The following is a 19,545-nucleotide window of genomic DNA, read 5'->3' on the forward strand; positions in this document are numbered from 1 at the left end:
GGCCCGAAAGGAGTCGGAGGACCCAGAGGGATCGTAGTTCCAGCCGTCGGGGCCGGGCGCTGAATCGGCAGGAAGCGGTGGGGAAGGTGGGATACCTGCTCGTGGGTCCCGAGCAGTCCCACCTGTCCCAGAGGGGTGAGGAAAGGGGACGGAGTGAGGGCACGCCGCCGTCACCCCTCTGTGTGAGGGGAGCCGGGCGACCCTCGGAACGTGCGTTTTGAGTCTCACACGGTTTTTTAACAAGGTAATAACATCTCTCAGGTTATCCTAGGGAATCTCGGCTTCCCGAATGTGCGTCAGATACTAAATATCTTCTTTGATAGTCGAGTACATTTGACCTTGTTTTACCATCACCCTCAAACTCCTTTGCTACCGGCACTGCTAATAAAATCTTAATTATCCTTTCTCTGGATAAAAAACTCTCAGTAAAAAACTGAGCCAAATGAGATTATGTTACTTTAGGCTTGGGTAAGTTTATAAAGATGTTGCCGAAAATAATAGTGGAGTTAGCATTAAGAAGTGTTTTTGTTTGGTTTGGGGTTTTTTTGTTTTTTAACAAAAGAAAAAACAAGGAAAATCTTGGGGTTTTTTATTTTCCAAAACATTTAAAGGAGCGGGCCAGTGAAGTCACTGGCAGGAAAAAAAAAAATCAAAGTAGTAAGTACTGAGACTATTTAGAGCTTAAATATAAAAACTCTGGAATTTGTGCTGCAGGTGGTGGGAGGTGGCAAATGTTGATGTAGCACAGTGGTTCTTATGGAATAAAAAGAAAACCTGCTTATCTTGGAAGCAGAAAGTGTCAGAGTATGTTAGCTGTTGCTAAAGAAACCAGAAGGTTAATCTTTCTTAAATAAACTAAGAAAGGGAAGAAGTTGAGGTGCTTTGTGCTTAGCATGTGTAGGCGGAACTATGAAACCCTAAACAACAACTTTCTTTTAGCTTACAGCTCAAAAAGGGAGATTTAACTCTAGCCAAGGAAGAAAGTATTTTTTTAAAAAAGTGATCCAGAAAACGTCATTGCATTATTTTGGTTGGCATCAGCAGTCTGCCAGACTCTGGGATGGGACTTGGTGATGGTGGGTGGGTGGGACAAAATTTAGAACATAAATGTTTACCAGTGTTACTGAATAGGGTGTACTGGGATTTTTGAGGAAAAGGGAGCTGAGGAATTGGTTTTTTTTGAGTTATCTTTAGTTGTTCTGAACTTTAATGAAACAATTGATGCTGCTGCTTGGGAAATACCTGCTCAGTGGGAGAAGGTGGACACTGGTGGGAACTACAAGGAAGGTTGGGCTAAAGGTTTGAGTGAGGTAGGAGAGGCTACTGGTACATGCACTTCTTGAAGTATCAGTCAGTCTTATAGCTGAGTCAGTCTATTGACTCATACAGGGTATTTCTTTCAATCCACCCTTTCTGTGCCACTAAAATGTGCCCGTGATGCCCCAATGGCAATCACTGTCTCCTGCCTTATGACACTATTCAGCAGTAGATATCAAAGCATTTCACAAAGTTACTATTATTATATAGAGAGGGGAATTGAAGCATAGAGTAGGTGGTGAGAGGCATTATAAGAAAGCACAGAAGTTACATTCAATGGGCTACTTGATCTTAAGCGTGATATTGTGGTGTAAAGGATTGTGATATATTCCTAGGGCCCAAGGAAGAATGAAAATTTGAAGGTGAGCTGTGCTAAGTGACTCTTCTCTTGAAAAATAGGTATAGATAGCTCAGCACTTTTTCTAAGCGTAGTTATTTCAAAAGGCATTTATGAAGGCATGCATAAAACAGCAACTAGGAAAATAGTAAATGAAAATATTATGTAAACTTTCTAGAATTGGCAGTGTAGTATTTTATGGAGTTCATCTTCCTGCCCTCTCCTTCTCCACACCTCAGTGTGACCCGTTTATGTTTCTTCAGACAGATTTCAGAGAAAGCTGACATTCTTTTCTTTAGCATTTGCATTTCAAAATTTTTGTCAGCGTTGCTATCTGAAAGAGAATAAAGAAAAAATATTAGGAGTGCTTTAGTTCAAAAAACATACAGAATTTGCATTATTAATATGTCTTGTAGTAACTAAAGTTTATCTGTTTCATAGCATAGTGACAGTGCAATGTCAGGCTTTTGGGCACAGTGTGACAGCAGGTCAGCAGATGGGTATTAAAATAGGTTCTTGCACATACACACACACACACTCTCAGAGTTTGTTGTTGCAAGATACAAATTTGTAATCTTAATTTAGGCTCTGCATTTGTTTGGAAGAGAAACCAGTGACTTGGAACCTAAAGTTATATAACTTTTAAAGTGAAACAGTTTGTCTTTGTTCTTCCAAAACAATAACAAAATGAGTGCATTTTTATGTGCTTGCCTTCACCTTAAAATGAAATGGTGAACAAGCCTAGTGAGGGCATGCTGCATTGCAGCTCAGGCAGTGCTGACAGATAGTAGTATTAACACTGATCTTGCAATATCTTTATTTGTTCCAAAGGATCCTCAGGCATAAATGACTCAAGTAGCATTATATAAAGACAAGGTAATGAAAGCAATATTGTTGTATTATATGCAGTGAAACACCTACCCTTTATCATCTACAATGAGGAAGGTTGAGTAAACAAAGTTACTCTAAACTCATGTTCAGTTATTGAAAACCATAGACACACTAGAGGTTTGCCTTTGCAGTCCCTCTGTTTGTAGAATTAGGACTTCAATTAGACAAGAACTCCAAACCAAAGCTAGATTGTTAGAGGTGGGTCATGAAAGGACACGGCAGAGGAGAAATTAAGAACTTTTGGAAGGATTGGGTTATATTGAAAGTCTCGTAGGCTTGCAAAACTCTAATTTGCAGAAGATATCACTGAATCACAGAGAGCTGTGAGGTCAGCACTGAAACAGATGGTGAAATCTGACGGATAAGTGAAAGAACAGATAAAACAGCTTAGGAGTTGTTGATGGGAGTGAACTCAAATTATGGATGGAGGTTATGCTTCAGTATATACAAAAATCTTGAAACTTTTATCCTGGAACACAGATATTTTTGGTGTCAGGTACTGTGGTGGTATAAAGACAGATGTTGAGGAAGAGTTGCCATATCTAGGGGAATTGTCAGGTGAAATACAGCTGTAGTTGTCATTGCAAAAAGCACCTGAGCTTTTCAATAAGCACCTGCATGTCAGTTCAGTGAGTTAATTTAAGGTTGTTTTAGAGGGAGACTGACTATGTCACATCTACAGTATCTGTAGTTTGGTTATCAAGTCTGCTGCCCAGAGCTTAACAGCTAGCAATTCTACTTAACTTGTGGTTTGGTGCCACCTAAGCACTGTAAGCGCTGCCATAGAATTAAATTAAAAGTTTAGTAAGAGTAATATGTTGACAAATCAATTTTTTTTCTGTTTCAAGTGATTTCTGTGAACATCCATAGAAGAGTAAAGGGATTTGAAAGCTACATTCTAGAGAAATTTGTGTAGTTTTTGCTACACTGAGAAATGCTGAAATTTCAAGAAACTGCTAAGCATGTCGCTGTTGCCAGATTTAATTCTGCTTGCCGAGATGGAGCGATTGCAAGAAGATACACTATTCAGAGGAAACTTGGCAATGGGAGCTTTGGAAGTGTGTATTTGGTTTCTGACAGAAAAGCAAAACAAGGAGAAGAATTGTAAGTAAAGCCTTCACATGCTTTAAATAAAAATTTTGCAACATGTTTCTTGCACTGTGGATGTTTTTCTTTGTATTTGTGTCTCATCTCTCAGTTTGGTGTTACACTGCAGCCTTAACTGTTTAACTTTAGTGAGGATATAAGGTAAAAGCAGATTTTATGCTGACTCAACATTCCAACTCAATCTGGTTTTGTTTAATATAGTTTATCTAAGCCATTTTTCATTTGTTTGTGCATGGTGAGAGTAGAAACAGATAAAAAAAGTCAGACCCTTATCTTCATATTGATGTACACCTCTGAAGCTTTGTTAAAAAATAATAAAACTAGTAAAAATATATGTAACATACCTATTTCTCAGTGTCATATCTTGGACAGGTTGCTAATGTAAGATTAACTGCAGAGAAGACTCTTGCGTTTACATAGAACCAAGGTAAATTTTATCACTGTCCTGACAAGAAGCAGGGCAAAGGTACATACCCATTTTCACAAAGTTCCTCTTCTTCTTTGTAACAAAACTGTTTGCTAAAGGCTTAAAGGTTTATAATTTATAAGTTATCATTTCATAATTATGTCAATACTTAATATATGTGTGTATAATATGATTGTATAGTTTATTTCTGAGGTCTTTGTAATTTATAAATGAACTCAGTTCTTGAAGTTCTTTTTTTTATGGAACACTTACTGATGTGCTGGGCATTTGCCTTTCGTCCAATGCTTATCTGTCTTCATGAACATGATGGTTTTGTTTTTAATGCTTCAGTAATCAGCTGTTACTGCACGCATTCTTAGAATATTAACAGCATAGTGAAATGTGGGTCTTCACACATTTGCTGCTATAGCACAAGCTGCCAAACCTCAAAACCAAGGAATATGCACTTATCCTTTAAGTAGCTATTTCTATATTTTTTTCTTAAGAATTCTGAGTGATTACCTTGAGCAAACATTCACTGCCTGCAGCATTTCATGTCTGTGTTTTGTTAGGGATGAGTCTGAGTGTGTCCTCTGCTACCTTCAGGACAGAGACCGAATATCAAGTGACATTTTTTTTTTTTAATCAGTGTCTTTTTGTGACCCCAGTACAATACAAATACAACAGTATTTAACAAGCCCAATTGCTGATGTGGTGCTCTAGTTCAGCCATCGATCACTAGGTGGTGCTCGCGTATCACAGTTCATTCCTTCGGCGCCTCGAAAGTAGAATGGCGAGCGGATCCCCTCAAATTTCCATCACGTCTGTGCCAATAGATGGCACAAATACTGTCGCAGGTGAACTTGAAAACGCAGGTAGCATAATGAGCTGGAATGTAGTCACTTTCTTCTATTTATAAATACTGGTTTTAGATGGTAAAATATGCTGGAAATCACATTCTCAATGCTACTTTCAAATCAGAAAATAATCTGTTATGGAACTGTATATTTACTGCTTCTGTTATATATATACTTTTGAATGAAAATTTAGGTGGCTATGGCTCTTACTCTTTAAAAAGAGCAAGTGCTTAATACAGCTCTGAAGGCATTTTGACAGAACAAACCCCAAACAATGCAATTGTGACCTCAGCAGAATTAGAAGTCTATTTTTATTGTTTTGGTGATGATCTAGAACGTGTTGAGACAAATATTATGTACAGCATGAACTCAGCCACAGTTTCCTGAAAATTGCTCTAGTCTGAAGCACTGTGAATAGGAAGAAATAAAAAGAATAGGAATAAATAATAAGGAAACAAATTCCCAAGAAAGGTGACATCTTGGATATTGGTACAGAAGCCATTCAGGGATATCTTTTCAGTTTTCCATTAGTGCACCATCTACAGAATAAGCTAAGGCAGAGACTAACAATGGTTATCATGTAATTTCATATATGCTCAGCAAAGCTTTTGCATGATTCTAGAAATAGTTTTGGGTCATGCCTTGTACTTTGCTACCCCTCTAGGATCATATCTGTAGTGAGTGAGTTGCTTCATCTGGAAGGGAGAGAGGATTGATTTTTTGGGGCATGCCTCAAGTTAACAGACTTACTTCACATATAGCTCAGAGCTGCTCAGGCCAGCAATGCCCACCTCTCTAAGAAGTACATGCCTGCTTCATGCTTATCTCCAGTTCTGTGTATGGATGGGATTACTGACTTCCCGACTGTCTAAGCTAAGAAAATCCCTAGTCATACAACACATCTTGTGTCAAGGAATTCTGTTTTCCTTTAGAAAATAATGGTTGCAAGTCCTTGTATATTCTCAAATGTGCTTGCTTAGTTCCTGATCCTGTGTAAGTTTAGTGAACAATAGGTTTTCTGTTTGTATTGATTGTGTTTATGTTTTTCCAAGGTATATTTCCAAGTATTTTTAGGGCCAGGAAGATGGTGAAGGGTCAAGAGGGGGAGTTGTATGAGGAGTGGCTGAGATCACTTGGTTTGTTCAACCTGGAGAAGAGGAGACTGAGGGGAGAACTCATTGCAGTCTAAACTTTTTTATGAGGGGAAGCAGAGGGGCAGACACTGATCTCTTTGCTGTGGTGACCAGTGACAGGACCCAAGGGAATGCCATGAAACTGTGTCATGGGGGGTTTGGATTGGATATGAGGAAAAGGTTCTTCCCTCAGAGAGTGGTTGAACACTGGAAGAGGCTCCCTAGGGAAGTGGTCATAACACCAAGCCTGCCAGAGTTCAAGAACTATTTGGACAGTGCTCTCAGATACATGGTGTGATTCTCGGGGCTATTCTGTGCAGAGCCAGGAGTTGCACAAGATGACCCTTGTGGGTCCCTTCCAGCTTAGGATATTCTATGGTTCAATATTATCCATGGTAGAGAGGGAGAAAACCGAACCAGTGATTAGTATTCTGGATTGAGATGGTGCCACCTTGGGGTTATTTCAGACTGGCTGTTAGATTTAAGGATTGCGATTACCTCATTTTGAGGTATCTGCTTAGTGTAGACGTGATTAATAACTTTTCAGAGTTTCACGACAATTTCCTAAAAAGAAAAGTGCAAGTTTTTCATTTCAGATTTATGGCTAGGGAAGATGACTTCTGTCTTCCATGTTTGTGTAGTAGGTTATTCTTTCACTGAACATCTTCTACAAGAGCTTTTGATACTGTTGGGATGATTCTCATAGAATATGATAGAGGGTTAAATATCTCAGAAGTCGCTGCAACTTGAAAACAGACAGCAGAGTGGAGACCAAAATCAATGCCCTCAAAAGAGAAGGGCCAGAACCTGGGAGGGTCTTCACTGTGAATGAAGTTTCTCATGTACTAGACAATCTACACAGGAGAGAGATTATCAATTTTCTCCAGTTTTGGAAGAAACTATAGTCAGAATTTATATTGTCTTAGACCCTAAATTCAGTTAGATGCAAGAGACACATCTGTACAAAAGCAAGCTGCTTAGTTCCAGTTTACACAGGATGCCTTGGTTTGTGTATTATTTGATATTTATTTGTTTCTAAACATCATGGACCTAGACCTACACAAAATAGTTAGATTACTTGATTTGTGTAGAGAAAGTAGCAGGATTGTACCAGCATTTTTACAAAAAACAGTAGTCCCTGCAGGCGCTTCTATCCCAGTCCCCCTGAGTAACTTATCAGCTAATTCTTACAGGTAATTATGGTTAAATCTTAAAGAGATTTAAGTTCAGCAGTAATCTTGAAGGACAGTGCCATCACTTAGAGATAATGAATGTCCTAATCAATTGTGCCAAGGGAAGCTCTGGGTTAGGTTCTGCTAATTCATAACCTTGTATGGGCAAGCAGCTGAAGTACACAGTAGGCAATAGGGACTTCTCGTTCATAAATATTCACAAGGTACTTACGCGTCCCTGTGGTGGAAAGCACACGCTGGCAAGTGCCAAACTCCCTGGACTGCTCTACTGTGTGGTAACTGTGGGGTGTCAGCTCAACTTCTGCATCTGACTTGCATTAGAGCGTTAATCCAGACTCATGCTATGATTCCTTGGAAACTGTGCACTTAGCTGAATAATTCATCATGTGACTTTCAATTATTTATGACTTCTTATAACAAATGAAATAAAATCTAAAGGTGGAAGGGATTTGTAACTTATGAATATCCAAGCAACAATCAGCAGATTGCTGTGTTGTCAAATTCTTGTGTTTGCTGCCTGTTTGCTTCTCTGAAGGTATTCCAAGGGAATGGTCATTCGCTACTGAATTGATTAAAACAGTAGCAAATTACTCCCTACCAGTTTGTCATGTGCATGTTCATCTAATTGCACTGCTTTCCTTTTTTCTTCTCCCTCATTTAATAACAAAAACTAGAAATTAAAACTGGAATCCATCAGGACATCTTAGATTTGTGAATAGATATTCATGATCTCCTTGAAAACTAATCAAAGGTGCATTTCCTGTAGGACCTTCTTTGATTGCTGCTAATTTTAAAATAAGCTTTTCTTAGCAAACCATCCCTTGCTTCAACCACACGTCCTGTGCTGCTTCGTGTAGGGTCAGCTGCTGTGCGTCAGCAGAGCTGCCATGGCTGCTGAGGTATACAGTCATGCTTGGCCCCAAATAAGAGATGATAGTAGCACTGACAGAGAGGCCTTGTGGATTTAGCTAGAGCAGTTTGAGGAATTAGCCTTCATGAGCTTTCCACTTGAGTGGCCAAGCGTGACTTTCATATTCTGTGAGCAATGCTATGAGAGTCAAGACTTAGAGCTAAGTGTCCAAGTCCTTGCTGAAACCTCTGTAGCAGTGGCTGATGCACTTGTGTCTGATTTTAAGAGTACGCCTGCAAATGGAGGTTGCCAGGGAGTGAAACTGTAAATGTTTTGTTTCAAGATTAGCAGGCAGTTCTAGATATGGCCACAATTGTTTCAGATAATTTCTGGTGCAGACCGATACTGGTTCAGAGACAAGTTTGATAACCCCAGATTCATCCAAAGCAGATCTCTAGTCCCTACCTCCTGCATCACTGTCAGTGCCCAGCTTTTCCTGCACAGTAGAGCTCCTCCAGGCTTTCAGACCGTGGAGTGAAGGACCTGCAGTCCTGCCTTGCAGTGGGACTGTGACAGCGCCGAAGTACAACATGGGTGCAGAAGGCAGGAGCTGCTGTTAGAGCCCACAACAGTTCTGCATTCCTCTCTCCAGTAAAGCTATGCTTTTACACAGCTATCACAAAACCACAGAAACATACACACACCTGCATCTTTGCATAGGAATGTTCTGCTAAAATTGGTAGCAGAATTTATCATTGCAACACATAGGAGTCCAAGAAATGGACTATCTGACCCTGGGATGATTTATTTAGAGCTCAGGGTAAGAAAGTTTGGAAATTTTTTGTGCTATATAAACCTCCAGTGGGGGCTGCAGGGTAGCTTGGCACGGAGCACAGATACAAGATTTTACCCTGCCCATGCTGGGGATGGATTTGGCAATTTAAAGCCACGGCCATGATGTAGCCCTTTGCACAGGCAATTACTTTGTTAAAATTTCTAGTTCCCTCATTATCAAAAAGCATAAAACCTGACATTCTGTGGCTTCTTTGAAATCAAAAGGTGATTATTGGAACATGTCGAGACCCTTTGCTCAGCTTGTGTAACACGGATGTCTGTGAAATCCTCTGCAGCAATGTCTAATACAAGTTTTACATCTGCTTAGTCATCTTTATGAACTTTGGTTGTATTGTTATTGGGTTTTCTTTTCTCTTTTTTTTTTTTTTTTTTAACTGCTCTCCTTCTAGTATACCTTTTTTTGACTGAGTAGCCTACTTTTTCATTTTCATTGGGATTTGTCCATTTGACTGGGGTGGATTCTAACTAGGAATTTAATATATGTGAGTGGGAGGCAGAGTGCCTTAAAGGAAATATTACTTGAGTTTACAATAAATCTCATTCCTCACAGAGCTGAGCTCCGGGGAGCTCGGTGCTGCAGCACTCAACACATTCTGATCTGATGTGCAGGCAGTGAGTGGTGCTGATGGTTGTGTTCATTATTTCGAGAATTGTTTACAAGTAGCGCTTTCATTTCGGTGGAGAGTTGTGCTTAAGGCATTATTGGTGAATTACCTTTCTTTGAGGTGAATGGCAGAGAAAGAATTTAATGATTTTGTAATTAAGCAAATGCCTTGAGATCACTTCTGCCTCATTCATTTTTTGAAACTGATGTTTAGTTTTTATGCATTTGTAAGCTAGCTTTAATAAGAAAATGGAGAGGTGCAGTATTATTACTTTGGGTTGAACTGTGGCCACCTACCTCAAAGATACTGTATGTTATTGAAATATTTGAATATGGCTGTCTACTGTATCTTCTCACAAGTTAACCTTGTTGGCAAGTTGTTTTCTTTTGTCAGCATCAAGGATGTTGTAACTTCTTCCATGCAGAGTGAGCTTCCAGTTCTTCATTGCATTCAGTACACTGTAATGAGAAAAGTGATGCAGTGAGGGGAATTGTGGATTTGCTGGACAGTCAGTGAATTTTTCCCTATTTTTTTTCTATGTTCTTTGGGTTATACTTATGTGATGTATTAGCAAATATAATTCCTAGTTCACTGTTTCTCTTAACATCAATGATGTGTCCTTCATGTGTTCTAAAATAACTTTTCAATATTGCTGGTTAGTTGCTTCATTTTTGAATTGCACATGTTTCACTGATAATTAAGATCACAGTATCATACTCGGGAGGGCTAAAAAGTATTAAAATATTTTTATCTAACGGTGGATGTTATATCTGCAGTTATTTTCCTCAGCATTGCTTGATTCCCTTTGCCTTTGATTGTAGACTATTTAGTAACATGCTTTTGTAAAGCTATAAACTGTGCTTTTATCTTTTTCTTCCCTCCCCTCAAGTACTATAGATACTTGAATGCATATCAGAAATAAACATTGAAGGAGATGACTGATGGAAAGAGACATGTAGGAAAAGTGCATTTTCTCATTAAAGTTGCAGCAGTTAGTATTTATATTACTTATGGGGATTAGTTCCACTGAAGGGACAATACAGTTGACATAAATATCCTTGCAACATTGAAAGGAACATAATTCTGCTTACAAATATATTTAAATTCACAAAAGAACCAATTAAATTTTACATTAGGAAATATTTTAGTTTAATTTCTATGGAATGCATTCTTACAGTGACTATTAGTATGTCTGGTTTCCCTTCATAACTCCTGTTATTCAAAATAACCTGTTTTCTGTGAACTGATGAATATAGATCAGTTGATATGAAGGCCTTTCTACAAAATTTCCAATTACGACTAATTTAAAAATTCAGACTAGTTCCAATAGAAGGAAAATTGTTTTTGGCAGATGCTGTAGCCCAAGGCTGCAAGAAGAATTACAACATGGCAATTGTGAGACATTTAATTATATTAAAATGGTTGAAAACAAAATGCTGCATCCAATCTTTAGTTCTGTAATGGTGTCTCCTTTTTTTTTTTTTTTTTTTTTAGGGGAACATTAATTAGAAGAGGGTAGTGAATAGTGAAGTGTATGGGTAATGAAATCGCAATGGAGAAATGCCTGGTTTAGATGATTTGATGTTTGATGGAACTAAGTCTTCAAAGATAAAGAAAACAAACAAATTATTTAGTCCTTGTCAGATTTCTCTCTAAAATTCCTCTTACGTTAGTGGCAGCATGATACTTATTTACATTCTTGAACAAAGCTAAACTGTAGAAAAAAGGTTGAATGAACAGTAGATGGTGATAATGCAACATGTAAAAATAAAGTATTGCTAAAAATAAGTATATTCACAGGTATTTAGTCAGTACCTCATAATAATTTTTAATAATTCTCCTGTTTAGACACAAATTTCTTCAGTTCAATCACAGTCTCTTAGTATGTGATTTAGAGCTGAAACATATGAATAGACTATAAATTTATTTACATTTTATTTTTCCATTTCTTTCTGGGAAAAAAAAATATTTAGGTTTCAAAAATGTGTCTTTGGATGAAAATTCATCCTTTGTTAATAAATGTTCACTTTTATTCTGTTACTTTTAATCGATGTAGATGGCAAGCCAAAGATTTTTTTCCAACATTGTCACATGGTTGACCAAAAATAGTTAAATGTACGCTCCTTTGTATATATGAGACTTTGCTAAGTGCAGAAGAAAATGATATAAGCTCTATTCCTTGAAGCTAACTTATTTCAACAGTATTGTCTTTTGTGTTCCAGAAAATATATTCTACATTTCTTTGGGATTCTAATTAGGAACTGTTAATTTTCAAATAACCATAAACTGTTTTCATCATGACCTGGCCTGTTCAGTGTTAGTGCATACGTTAGAGCATTTGAAAATTTGGCATCTTGAAAAATATTTTTAAGTGCTGTAATTGTGACTTGATGATGGAAAAGTGAATCATCCATTTCACCTGCAAATTTAAGAAATCTCATTGCCATTCAAAGATATTTAAGCATGGTTAAATTAGTTAAAGTGCTTATTCAGAAAATGAAATTATATTTAATCCATCTACATATATTACAGTGCTCATATAGTGGTTGAATTCTTAGTGGTTAACTCAGGGATTAGTTCTCAATGTTTACGAATATTCATGAATGACATGAATAGGCTGTTTTGGAGTTGTTGACCACTTTTATGGCTTCACTAGTAAATCAATAATGTTCAGGGGGATGACAGAAGAAGCATTTGATTAATCCTAAGCAATACTTAGGATTGAAATGGGTTTATGCCTTACTAGTAAATCCATAGTGGGCAAGGGAATGATAAAAGGAACCCAAGATTTGATTTTAGAAGTTATGTACTAATACTTAGGTTTGAAATGTTTTGGTTAATGAGTAAACATATATATGTAAGGAGGAATACCAAACAGCACTCATCATTTGCTTTTCACTGGAAGTGTGGTAATCTTCTTGATTTTCCCGCAGAAACCAAGTGCTGTTAATTTACTGTGAGTGTTTCTTTCCTTAGCTAAAACCAAGTATTCTTCGGTAGGACTGATTTGTGTATGGTGACTTTTTGTATTTCATGGTTTCACCAGCTTCTTCTTTCTCAAACAGATAGATGTATGTCTTTAAACAGTCTGAGCATGCAGATACTGGTGTTCCAAATATGATGGATAAACTATAAAGAATGACTATTTGAATTTTTGTTGCTAAGCTGTAAACTGCGGGAAAGCCAGTCCCTGACACCAGGGAGAGAAATCTGATAAGATTACCAGTAACAGAATAGCTGTATGTATGACAGGTAAGGATCAGCTGAAGATTACGGTGGAACTAGAAGACCAACTTAAGCGAGCAAAGTAGATTCCAGTAAATAGGGTGATATTTAAAATCAGTAAAGTATCTTAATTGTAAATGAAAGCTGGATGTGCAAAAGTGCAAACATGAGAGGTCTAAAAGGAAACGTGAGGAAACTATAGCACCTGACAGCAGGCTAGTTACTTTATATAAGGAATATCCCATGTGCACAGTGGAATGTCAAATCAGAGGAATCCTGTAATATCAAGATGTAAACTGTACAGAAAGGAGACTTTCAGCTGAGTATAAGCATGACTATGTATCAAAAATAGATTCTAATAATATAATATTTCAGTGTGGAAGTTATAAAAAGAAATCTAAAATTATTATTTTAGACCTACACTGTTGTCCGTAACATGCAAATATCATCAACTGTGTGATATTCTAGAAAGCAGCTGACTGAGAAGCAGTAATGATGGGTGACTTCATCTTGTCTGTAGGCAGATGGTGTCTTTGTTACCAAATTTCCCATACAGTTTCAGTACTGTGGAGCTTATTGTGCAGACCTTTTGTGTGAAGGGTGTCGCCTCTTCTTCATTTTGGTCCCCATTTGTAGCGCTATACCTTCTCTGTTTGCTCTTTGATAAGTAGAATTGAAGACATCGTTGATTAGACAGGCACTCCTTTAATTTTATTGTTTATGACCAATTTCAGATCCAGCTACAGGCCCAGTGAGAGGTGATGCATTTTTACAGCATTGCACCTGGTCCTTGTTCTGAGGAGTTACCAGGGTGAAGAGGTAGCCCTACAAGTGTCAGCATGGATAGAAATATAGTACACAGTTATGGGTGATGTCACAATTCTCCACATTGGCAACTCAGAAATAATAAATTAAATTAAATTATAATTAACTGCAATTAACTGAACAGCTACCTGTGTAAAATGAAGTTTATGTTTGATTATAAATTAATTTTGATCATATATTCCTAGATCACACCTTCTCTGTAGTATATTATCAGACCTATTTATTAATGACATTAAAAGAGTTATATTTCTTGTACTTCCTTAGCAGCAAGCAAATATACCTAGTCAATAATTCATGTTGCAGTTTACTCAATAAACTGGGAAATGCTGTCTTTTCAGAATTGCATTTGATCCAATAAACCAAATCATATAATAATAAAGTATGTCATCGATGTAAACAAATACCAGATGGGTTGTAAAACATTTAATTTTAGATCAGTGCAAATAGACTGAGGTAAACACTGCTGTGGTGCATTGTCAGTCACTAGTAAAGCTGAAAAAGGGATTCCCACTGTGTGTCCCTATTCTGAAGGATTCCACCTTCATGTTTGTTTTTCTCTTGCTTTAAGTGTTTGACGCTTGTTCTCTTTAGCCCCATTTGCTCCCTGTTAGCACGCTTTCAGACCAAGTGTGCTGGCATGGCTGCTTTTCAAAGCGTGACAATACAAGCCAGCAAGGGTTTGCTGATGAAAGTAGATGTTCCCAGAGAAGGTGCTCGCAGAGAACGTCTGTGAGGCGGCTGAGGCAGGGGCACTGTGGAGGCTGGGCTGCTGCTTTGTGTAATTTGGGAAGTGGGCTTATCTCTTGTGCTATTTTCTCACTCTGAAGGGATAAATGTTGTTACCTGTGCCAGAATCAGCTTCCTTCAGTATGGATGGATGTACGTAGTTTTTTACTCCTAAGATGCAAATGCATTCACTACAAGACTCTTTCAGTTGTGGTCAGTTCAAGATGAAGTTCCAAGAGTGTCTGCATTACTGAATTGCAAGGCTATGTTTTTTTCCACACAGTTAAAATCCAAAGGCTGTTGTTCTGTATTTAAGATATCTGCTAGCATTTCTATAATAAAGTTTTCTAATTGTGTGTTCACTGACATATTATCTCTAGGGACATGGTTTAGTGGTAGATTGGCAGTGTGAGGTTTGTGGTTGGACTCGATGTTCTTAAAGGTTATTTCCAACCTAAACAGGTCTATGATCTGTATATGTGTCTGTATTCTGTATTAATTTATAATAATAAATAAATTTAAATTTAAATTTTGAAGTGTATTTGCTAAAATATTATCAAAAGCTTTGCAGAAAGCATGAAGTCTTGTTATATTCTTCATATTAAATGCACTAAAATCAAACCTTACCTACATACTGAAACACTACACATATATACCACTGCAGATATACTTAATCTCGATTGCATGACAGAAACTTTCTTTCTAGATGAAAATGTCTTCCAACTGTAGATATGAATTAGAATTATGTAGCAGAAAACTAATACCTTATTTACAAGAAGTGTATTTTCTTGATTTCTTCTTTTGGGAATTAATTTAAATAAAAAAACACTTGTCATCTTGTCTGACAGCTGATGACAGCATCAAAATCACTGAGTGATTTTGATGACAAGTTATTCCTACACATCAGCACATCAGGCTTTTATTACTCTCTTGGGTACACAAGAAACTTGTATTAAGTGGTGTTTAACAAGGACTCATTTAGTTTGTCAGTTCTGTGACACAATTTATATGAAGGAAGGGGTAATGTTCCCGTGTCAGCTAAGATGAGAAGATTGCATAGATGTTGTCTGTCTGCATAGAATGAAGCTTGTCTGTGGAGATGCAAACAAATCAAAGGGCATGTTTTTTCAGCACACTTCCAAATGGGGATTAGGCAAGTTTATGTAAAAATTCATGCATTGTTAGTCAGAAACTGATTGTTCAGATTTAGGAAGAAATTTTCTTATGAAGAAATACAGCTTTTTTTTTTCCCTTAAATCAAGTGAGTTACTGTAGTTTTATCGCTGTCATGTTTAACTACAGTGACTTTCCAACCATGTAGTATTGAATGGGGAAATTTCTAAAAGCACTGTGAAGACTTCCCTTCAGTGAAACTTACCTTTCACATATTCAGAAGTTTTTGGAAATTCATCACTTTGTTTCAGTAAAAAAACCCACGATATTTTCTGATAGTCTCCAACTCACCTTCAGACAAAGTCCAGTAATCCATTCCTCAGCAACTGGTAAAGTAAATGGGAATGGGGGGTGTTCTGTGGCCATTTTTAAACATTTTATCAGGAAGATCTCAGCAAAATATGCGTTCTCACAGTGCTCCACTGAGGGGTTTTTCCCAAGTCAAGTTGGCAGTAAACTGCTCTACTCCAGGTTCTGTATAGAGACAAGTCTGAACTACAAATTTTCCTGTGGCACATTCATATCTTAAAGTTGAAGAATCTGAAAAATCCCTAGATTTTTACAGCCTTTTCCAGGGGATTTAGGGCTTCCCTAAAAAAACATTAAATACTAAAGAAGCAGAGTTCACTGAAACAGTAGAATTAGATTTCATCCACAAATCCAGGTTTGCGCTTTTCACTTAGGTATTTAGGTGAACAGACTGATCTTTAGAAAAAAAAATGACATCCTGAGTTTATCACCGTAAAAACAGTCACAAAAATACTATTCTGTGTGATTTTTCTCATGCCTCCATGAAGAGACTTTGGCAGAAGCTGCAAAAGAAGTTTCTTACTACTCATTATTTCATATATGAATCTTGAACATATGCTCTGAGTGGGTTTGAAATCACTTAGATTTGATTTTTTATTTATGTTTATTATTGTGTAGTAATCCATAGCACTGAAAACATGTCATAAAGTAAACTGTGCAGTAGGGAATTAGTGGGAGAAATATTTCAAAACAGTATTTTTAATATGTTGCTTAATCTCTATGATGACTGGCGTATTTACTTGATTTGTAATTCATTCTCTTTGTTTACCTATATTTGCCTCATCATCTCGTATTGCCAGGTATTTCGTTAATGTTATTATTTTGCACTTGAAGAAATTATGATGGGATTTTTAACAGTACGTGGTTTTGTATTTTTCTGGTTTTATTAATATAAATATTTCTTTTTTCCTCTAGAAAAGTCCTAAAGGAAATCTCTGTTGGAGACCTAAAGCCTAATGAAACAGTTGAAGCAAATCTGGAAGCACAACTACTCTCCAAATTAGACCATCCAACCATTGTGAAATTTTATGCAAGCTTTGTGGAGCGAGATAGTTTCTGCATCATCACTGAATATTGTGAGGTGAGACTCAAAAATTTAACAAAATCTGGCAATTAAGGTAGGGTCTTCTAAGAAGCCATTTTAAAAAATGTTTTAGTTTGAATTTTAGGCTTTATTTGTTACTTATGGTATCACCTGCTACTTGTTAGGTGTATTTCAGATAAGCCATGTTAGGCACTGAAGTGAGACTCATAGCTCGTAGAAAAACAAACCAGAGAAGAGCAAATAGGTAATTTTAAGTCTAAGTTCATTTTGTGTGTTATAATCAGTATTACAAGGAAGACTTAAATGAAGATATATAACACATCTGTGGGAGAACTCAGAAAGGTTGTATCACGTGTGTACTACTGATAGGTAAGAGGATGAGATTGGGAGTTTGGGAGCATGGTATGAAATGTGATATAAATGAGGAAGGGAAAACTCACTTGTCATTTGGGGTGATTACAAGAAACTTAAGCTTGATCACATGGTTGATGAGATTGGTAGCAACATTGGCTTTATGAAATGAAAAATAGTGTAAGTCAAAGACCAGAATGTAGTGGATAAAACAAATATTAAACCAGGATGTATTACAGTATTGTTACTATTCATTTTTTAACTCCAGCATTTGGTTTAAAAGCATATGGCTGAAATCTGTCTTAAGGCTTTAAAATAAGAATTTAAACATATTTAAGCCAGCTTTTTAGGAGTTTATGTAAAACAAGTGCCTACTTTGTATTAAATATAGATGTGCTCTTCAAAAACATAAATCTGTCATACATGAAGTGATCTTTTATGAAACTGTGAAGCAAACTCTTCAGCTGTGCTCTGCTAGACATGCTGAAATGCTTTGGAAGCTAATGATCTTTATGGTACTGGTTTGCCTGTTCACAAATCAGACTTGACTTAATTAATCATGTTTCTTCAAGAACTTGGCTTTGGTGAGAATAATTAAACAAGTAAGGTTCCTGACAGTTATTTCTTCCTTAGAAACTTTGTATGATGACAGTAAGATGCCTGTTTATTGCTGGGATTTTTAAAATTTAAATCTGAAATGTTCAATTCTGTGATGCGATCTGAATATTTGTTTACATATTATTTTAACACCCATGCAGAAGCTCTTTGTGTCATTCCCTGAATGTCTGACAGCTGAGGCTTGAGAGTATTACCAACTCTTTGAGGAAATCCAGAGCTCAGAGCTGAAGGATTATTCTAACTGTCCAGCTATTCCCATACACTCATCATTTTCTCTCTACCGACGGTACAAAGTGGCCCAACACCAGATAAGTTGAACATGTAGGAATAAAGGAGCCTATTTCAGCAGCATTATATGGCTTTTGTCCACTGATTTTCCTCTCTTTTCTTTTTTTTTTGTTGTTCATGCAGAATAAAGTTATAGGTGAATAAAAAAGAGCATGATAGCAATCACTAGAGTAGTCACAACCATCACTCCTTGGAGGTTTGGATTTTTATTCAGGCAGTATAAACTACCCTGCATGAAAACCTTTTGGTACTGAGTTACCCTAGGATCTGGGAATCATATACTCAAACGCATGAGAATGTATTAAAGCAAGTCAAATGAAGGAGGGGGAAATAGGTTCACTGGCTATGCACTGAATCTCTTCAGTTTTGAGTCTGGGTCACATCAGAATGATATTGGCACAATAGGATGCGCTTCTGACTTTTTCCAAAAGGACACATTGTGTGGTATGATTGTATTTAAGCAATTACAATATATTTCATCAAGTGTTCAGGCAAGAAAGGTATAAAGCAGAGCTGCAAACAGTGCTATGAAGTTTCTTTCCTATTTTAGTGGGAGTATTTTCAGGAGGTATACTTTTGTATTTGCTTACCTATAACCCGCCTTTGTATGTGGTGGGATTTGGGTCTTTTGACATAAAAGATGCCTGGTTAAACCATGCATAAATTGAGAATGAGAAAAATGTTTTGCTACATGATGTTGTTTGGAAGTCTGGTGCATTCAGTTTCTCGTGCATAGAATAATTACCAGATTGGCAGTAATTGGTACTCTTGGGCAGACTCAAAACAAAGAACAGACATTAAGTTGGCATGGAAACAGAACTGCCCTCTGAGCCTTACTCCGCTTTCTCCAAAGTACTGTGACTTACTCATTAGCCAGGGTAATTTCTTCATTCTTGCATGAGTAGCATAGAGTGAGCCTCCAATGCAGCTGCCCCATGCTATACTTGTCCTGTGAAAGAAAAAAAAAAGACAACATTGGTCTGTATTGCTCAGCTTGACATCTTTTATTATAACTGAATTCACTCAAAATTATAGAGAAGAGGTATATGTGTTCTATTTTGGTCTTCTTGTTGAGCTTCTTTGACAGTTTCCCCAAATCAAAATCTTATGGGTAATATAAACATTGTCAGCTAAGTCAGATTTCAAACAAAAATGTCTTAATGAACCTTGGATTTAATTTTGTAGTATAAATTGGACTTCAATAAAATACAGTTTTTACAAAGTAATTACTTTAAAAGTTGCATCATTTTAATATATTGGAAACCAGAACTGGTTGTGCTTTTCCCTGGACAATTATTTATGTCTCTTCACTATGGTCTCAGCTGTGATGTGAGTACACATATGCTAAGGAAATCTTAGCAAAAAGAATAACTAAAGCAATCAATGCTTGTTCACGTTATCAGCTCTAGATGCTAAGCTTTTTCAAATAAGTTA

General features: G+C 37.0%; 1 protein-coding gene across 4 annotated transcripts in view; it reads left to right on the plus strand.

Annotated features, from left to right (window-relative positions):
* The first annotated feature begins 38 nt into the window (after positions 1-38).
* NEK11 (NIMA related kinase 11) overlaps positions 39-19,545 on the plus strand; it is an 85,655-nt gene continuing 66,148 nt past the window's right edge. For 3 of the 4 annotated variants that reach the window (XM_027733327.2, XM_039391240.1, XM_027733328.2), the window contains exons 1-3: positions 39-244; positions 3,394-3,649; positions 16,725-16,890. In XM_027733327.2, the coding sequence (XP_027589128.1) occupies positions 3,480-3,649; positions 16,725-16,890 (336 nt within the window). In that variant the 5' untranslated portion in view covers positions 39-244; positions 3,394-3,479. Of the gene's footprint in view, positions 245-3,393; positions 3,650-16,724; positions 16,891-19,545 lie in introns of those variants that run through there. The other variant, XM_027733329.2, reaches the window with a different exon arrangement.

The sequence above is a fragment of the Pipra filicauda genome, unplaced genomic scaffold (genome assembly GCF_003945595.2).
Source record: "Pipra filicauda isolate LSUMZ 115617 unplaced genomic scaffold, ASM394559v2 scaffold91_size2508729_pilon, whole genome shotgun sequence".
Lineage (NCBI taxonomy): Eukaryota > Metazoa > Chordata > Aves > Passeriformes > Pipridae > Pipra > Pipra filicauda.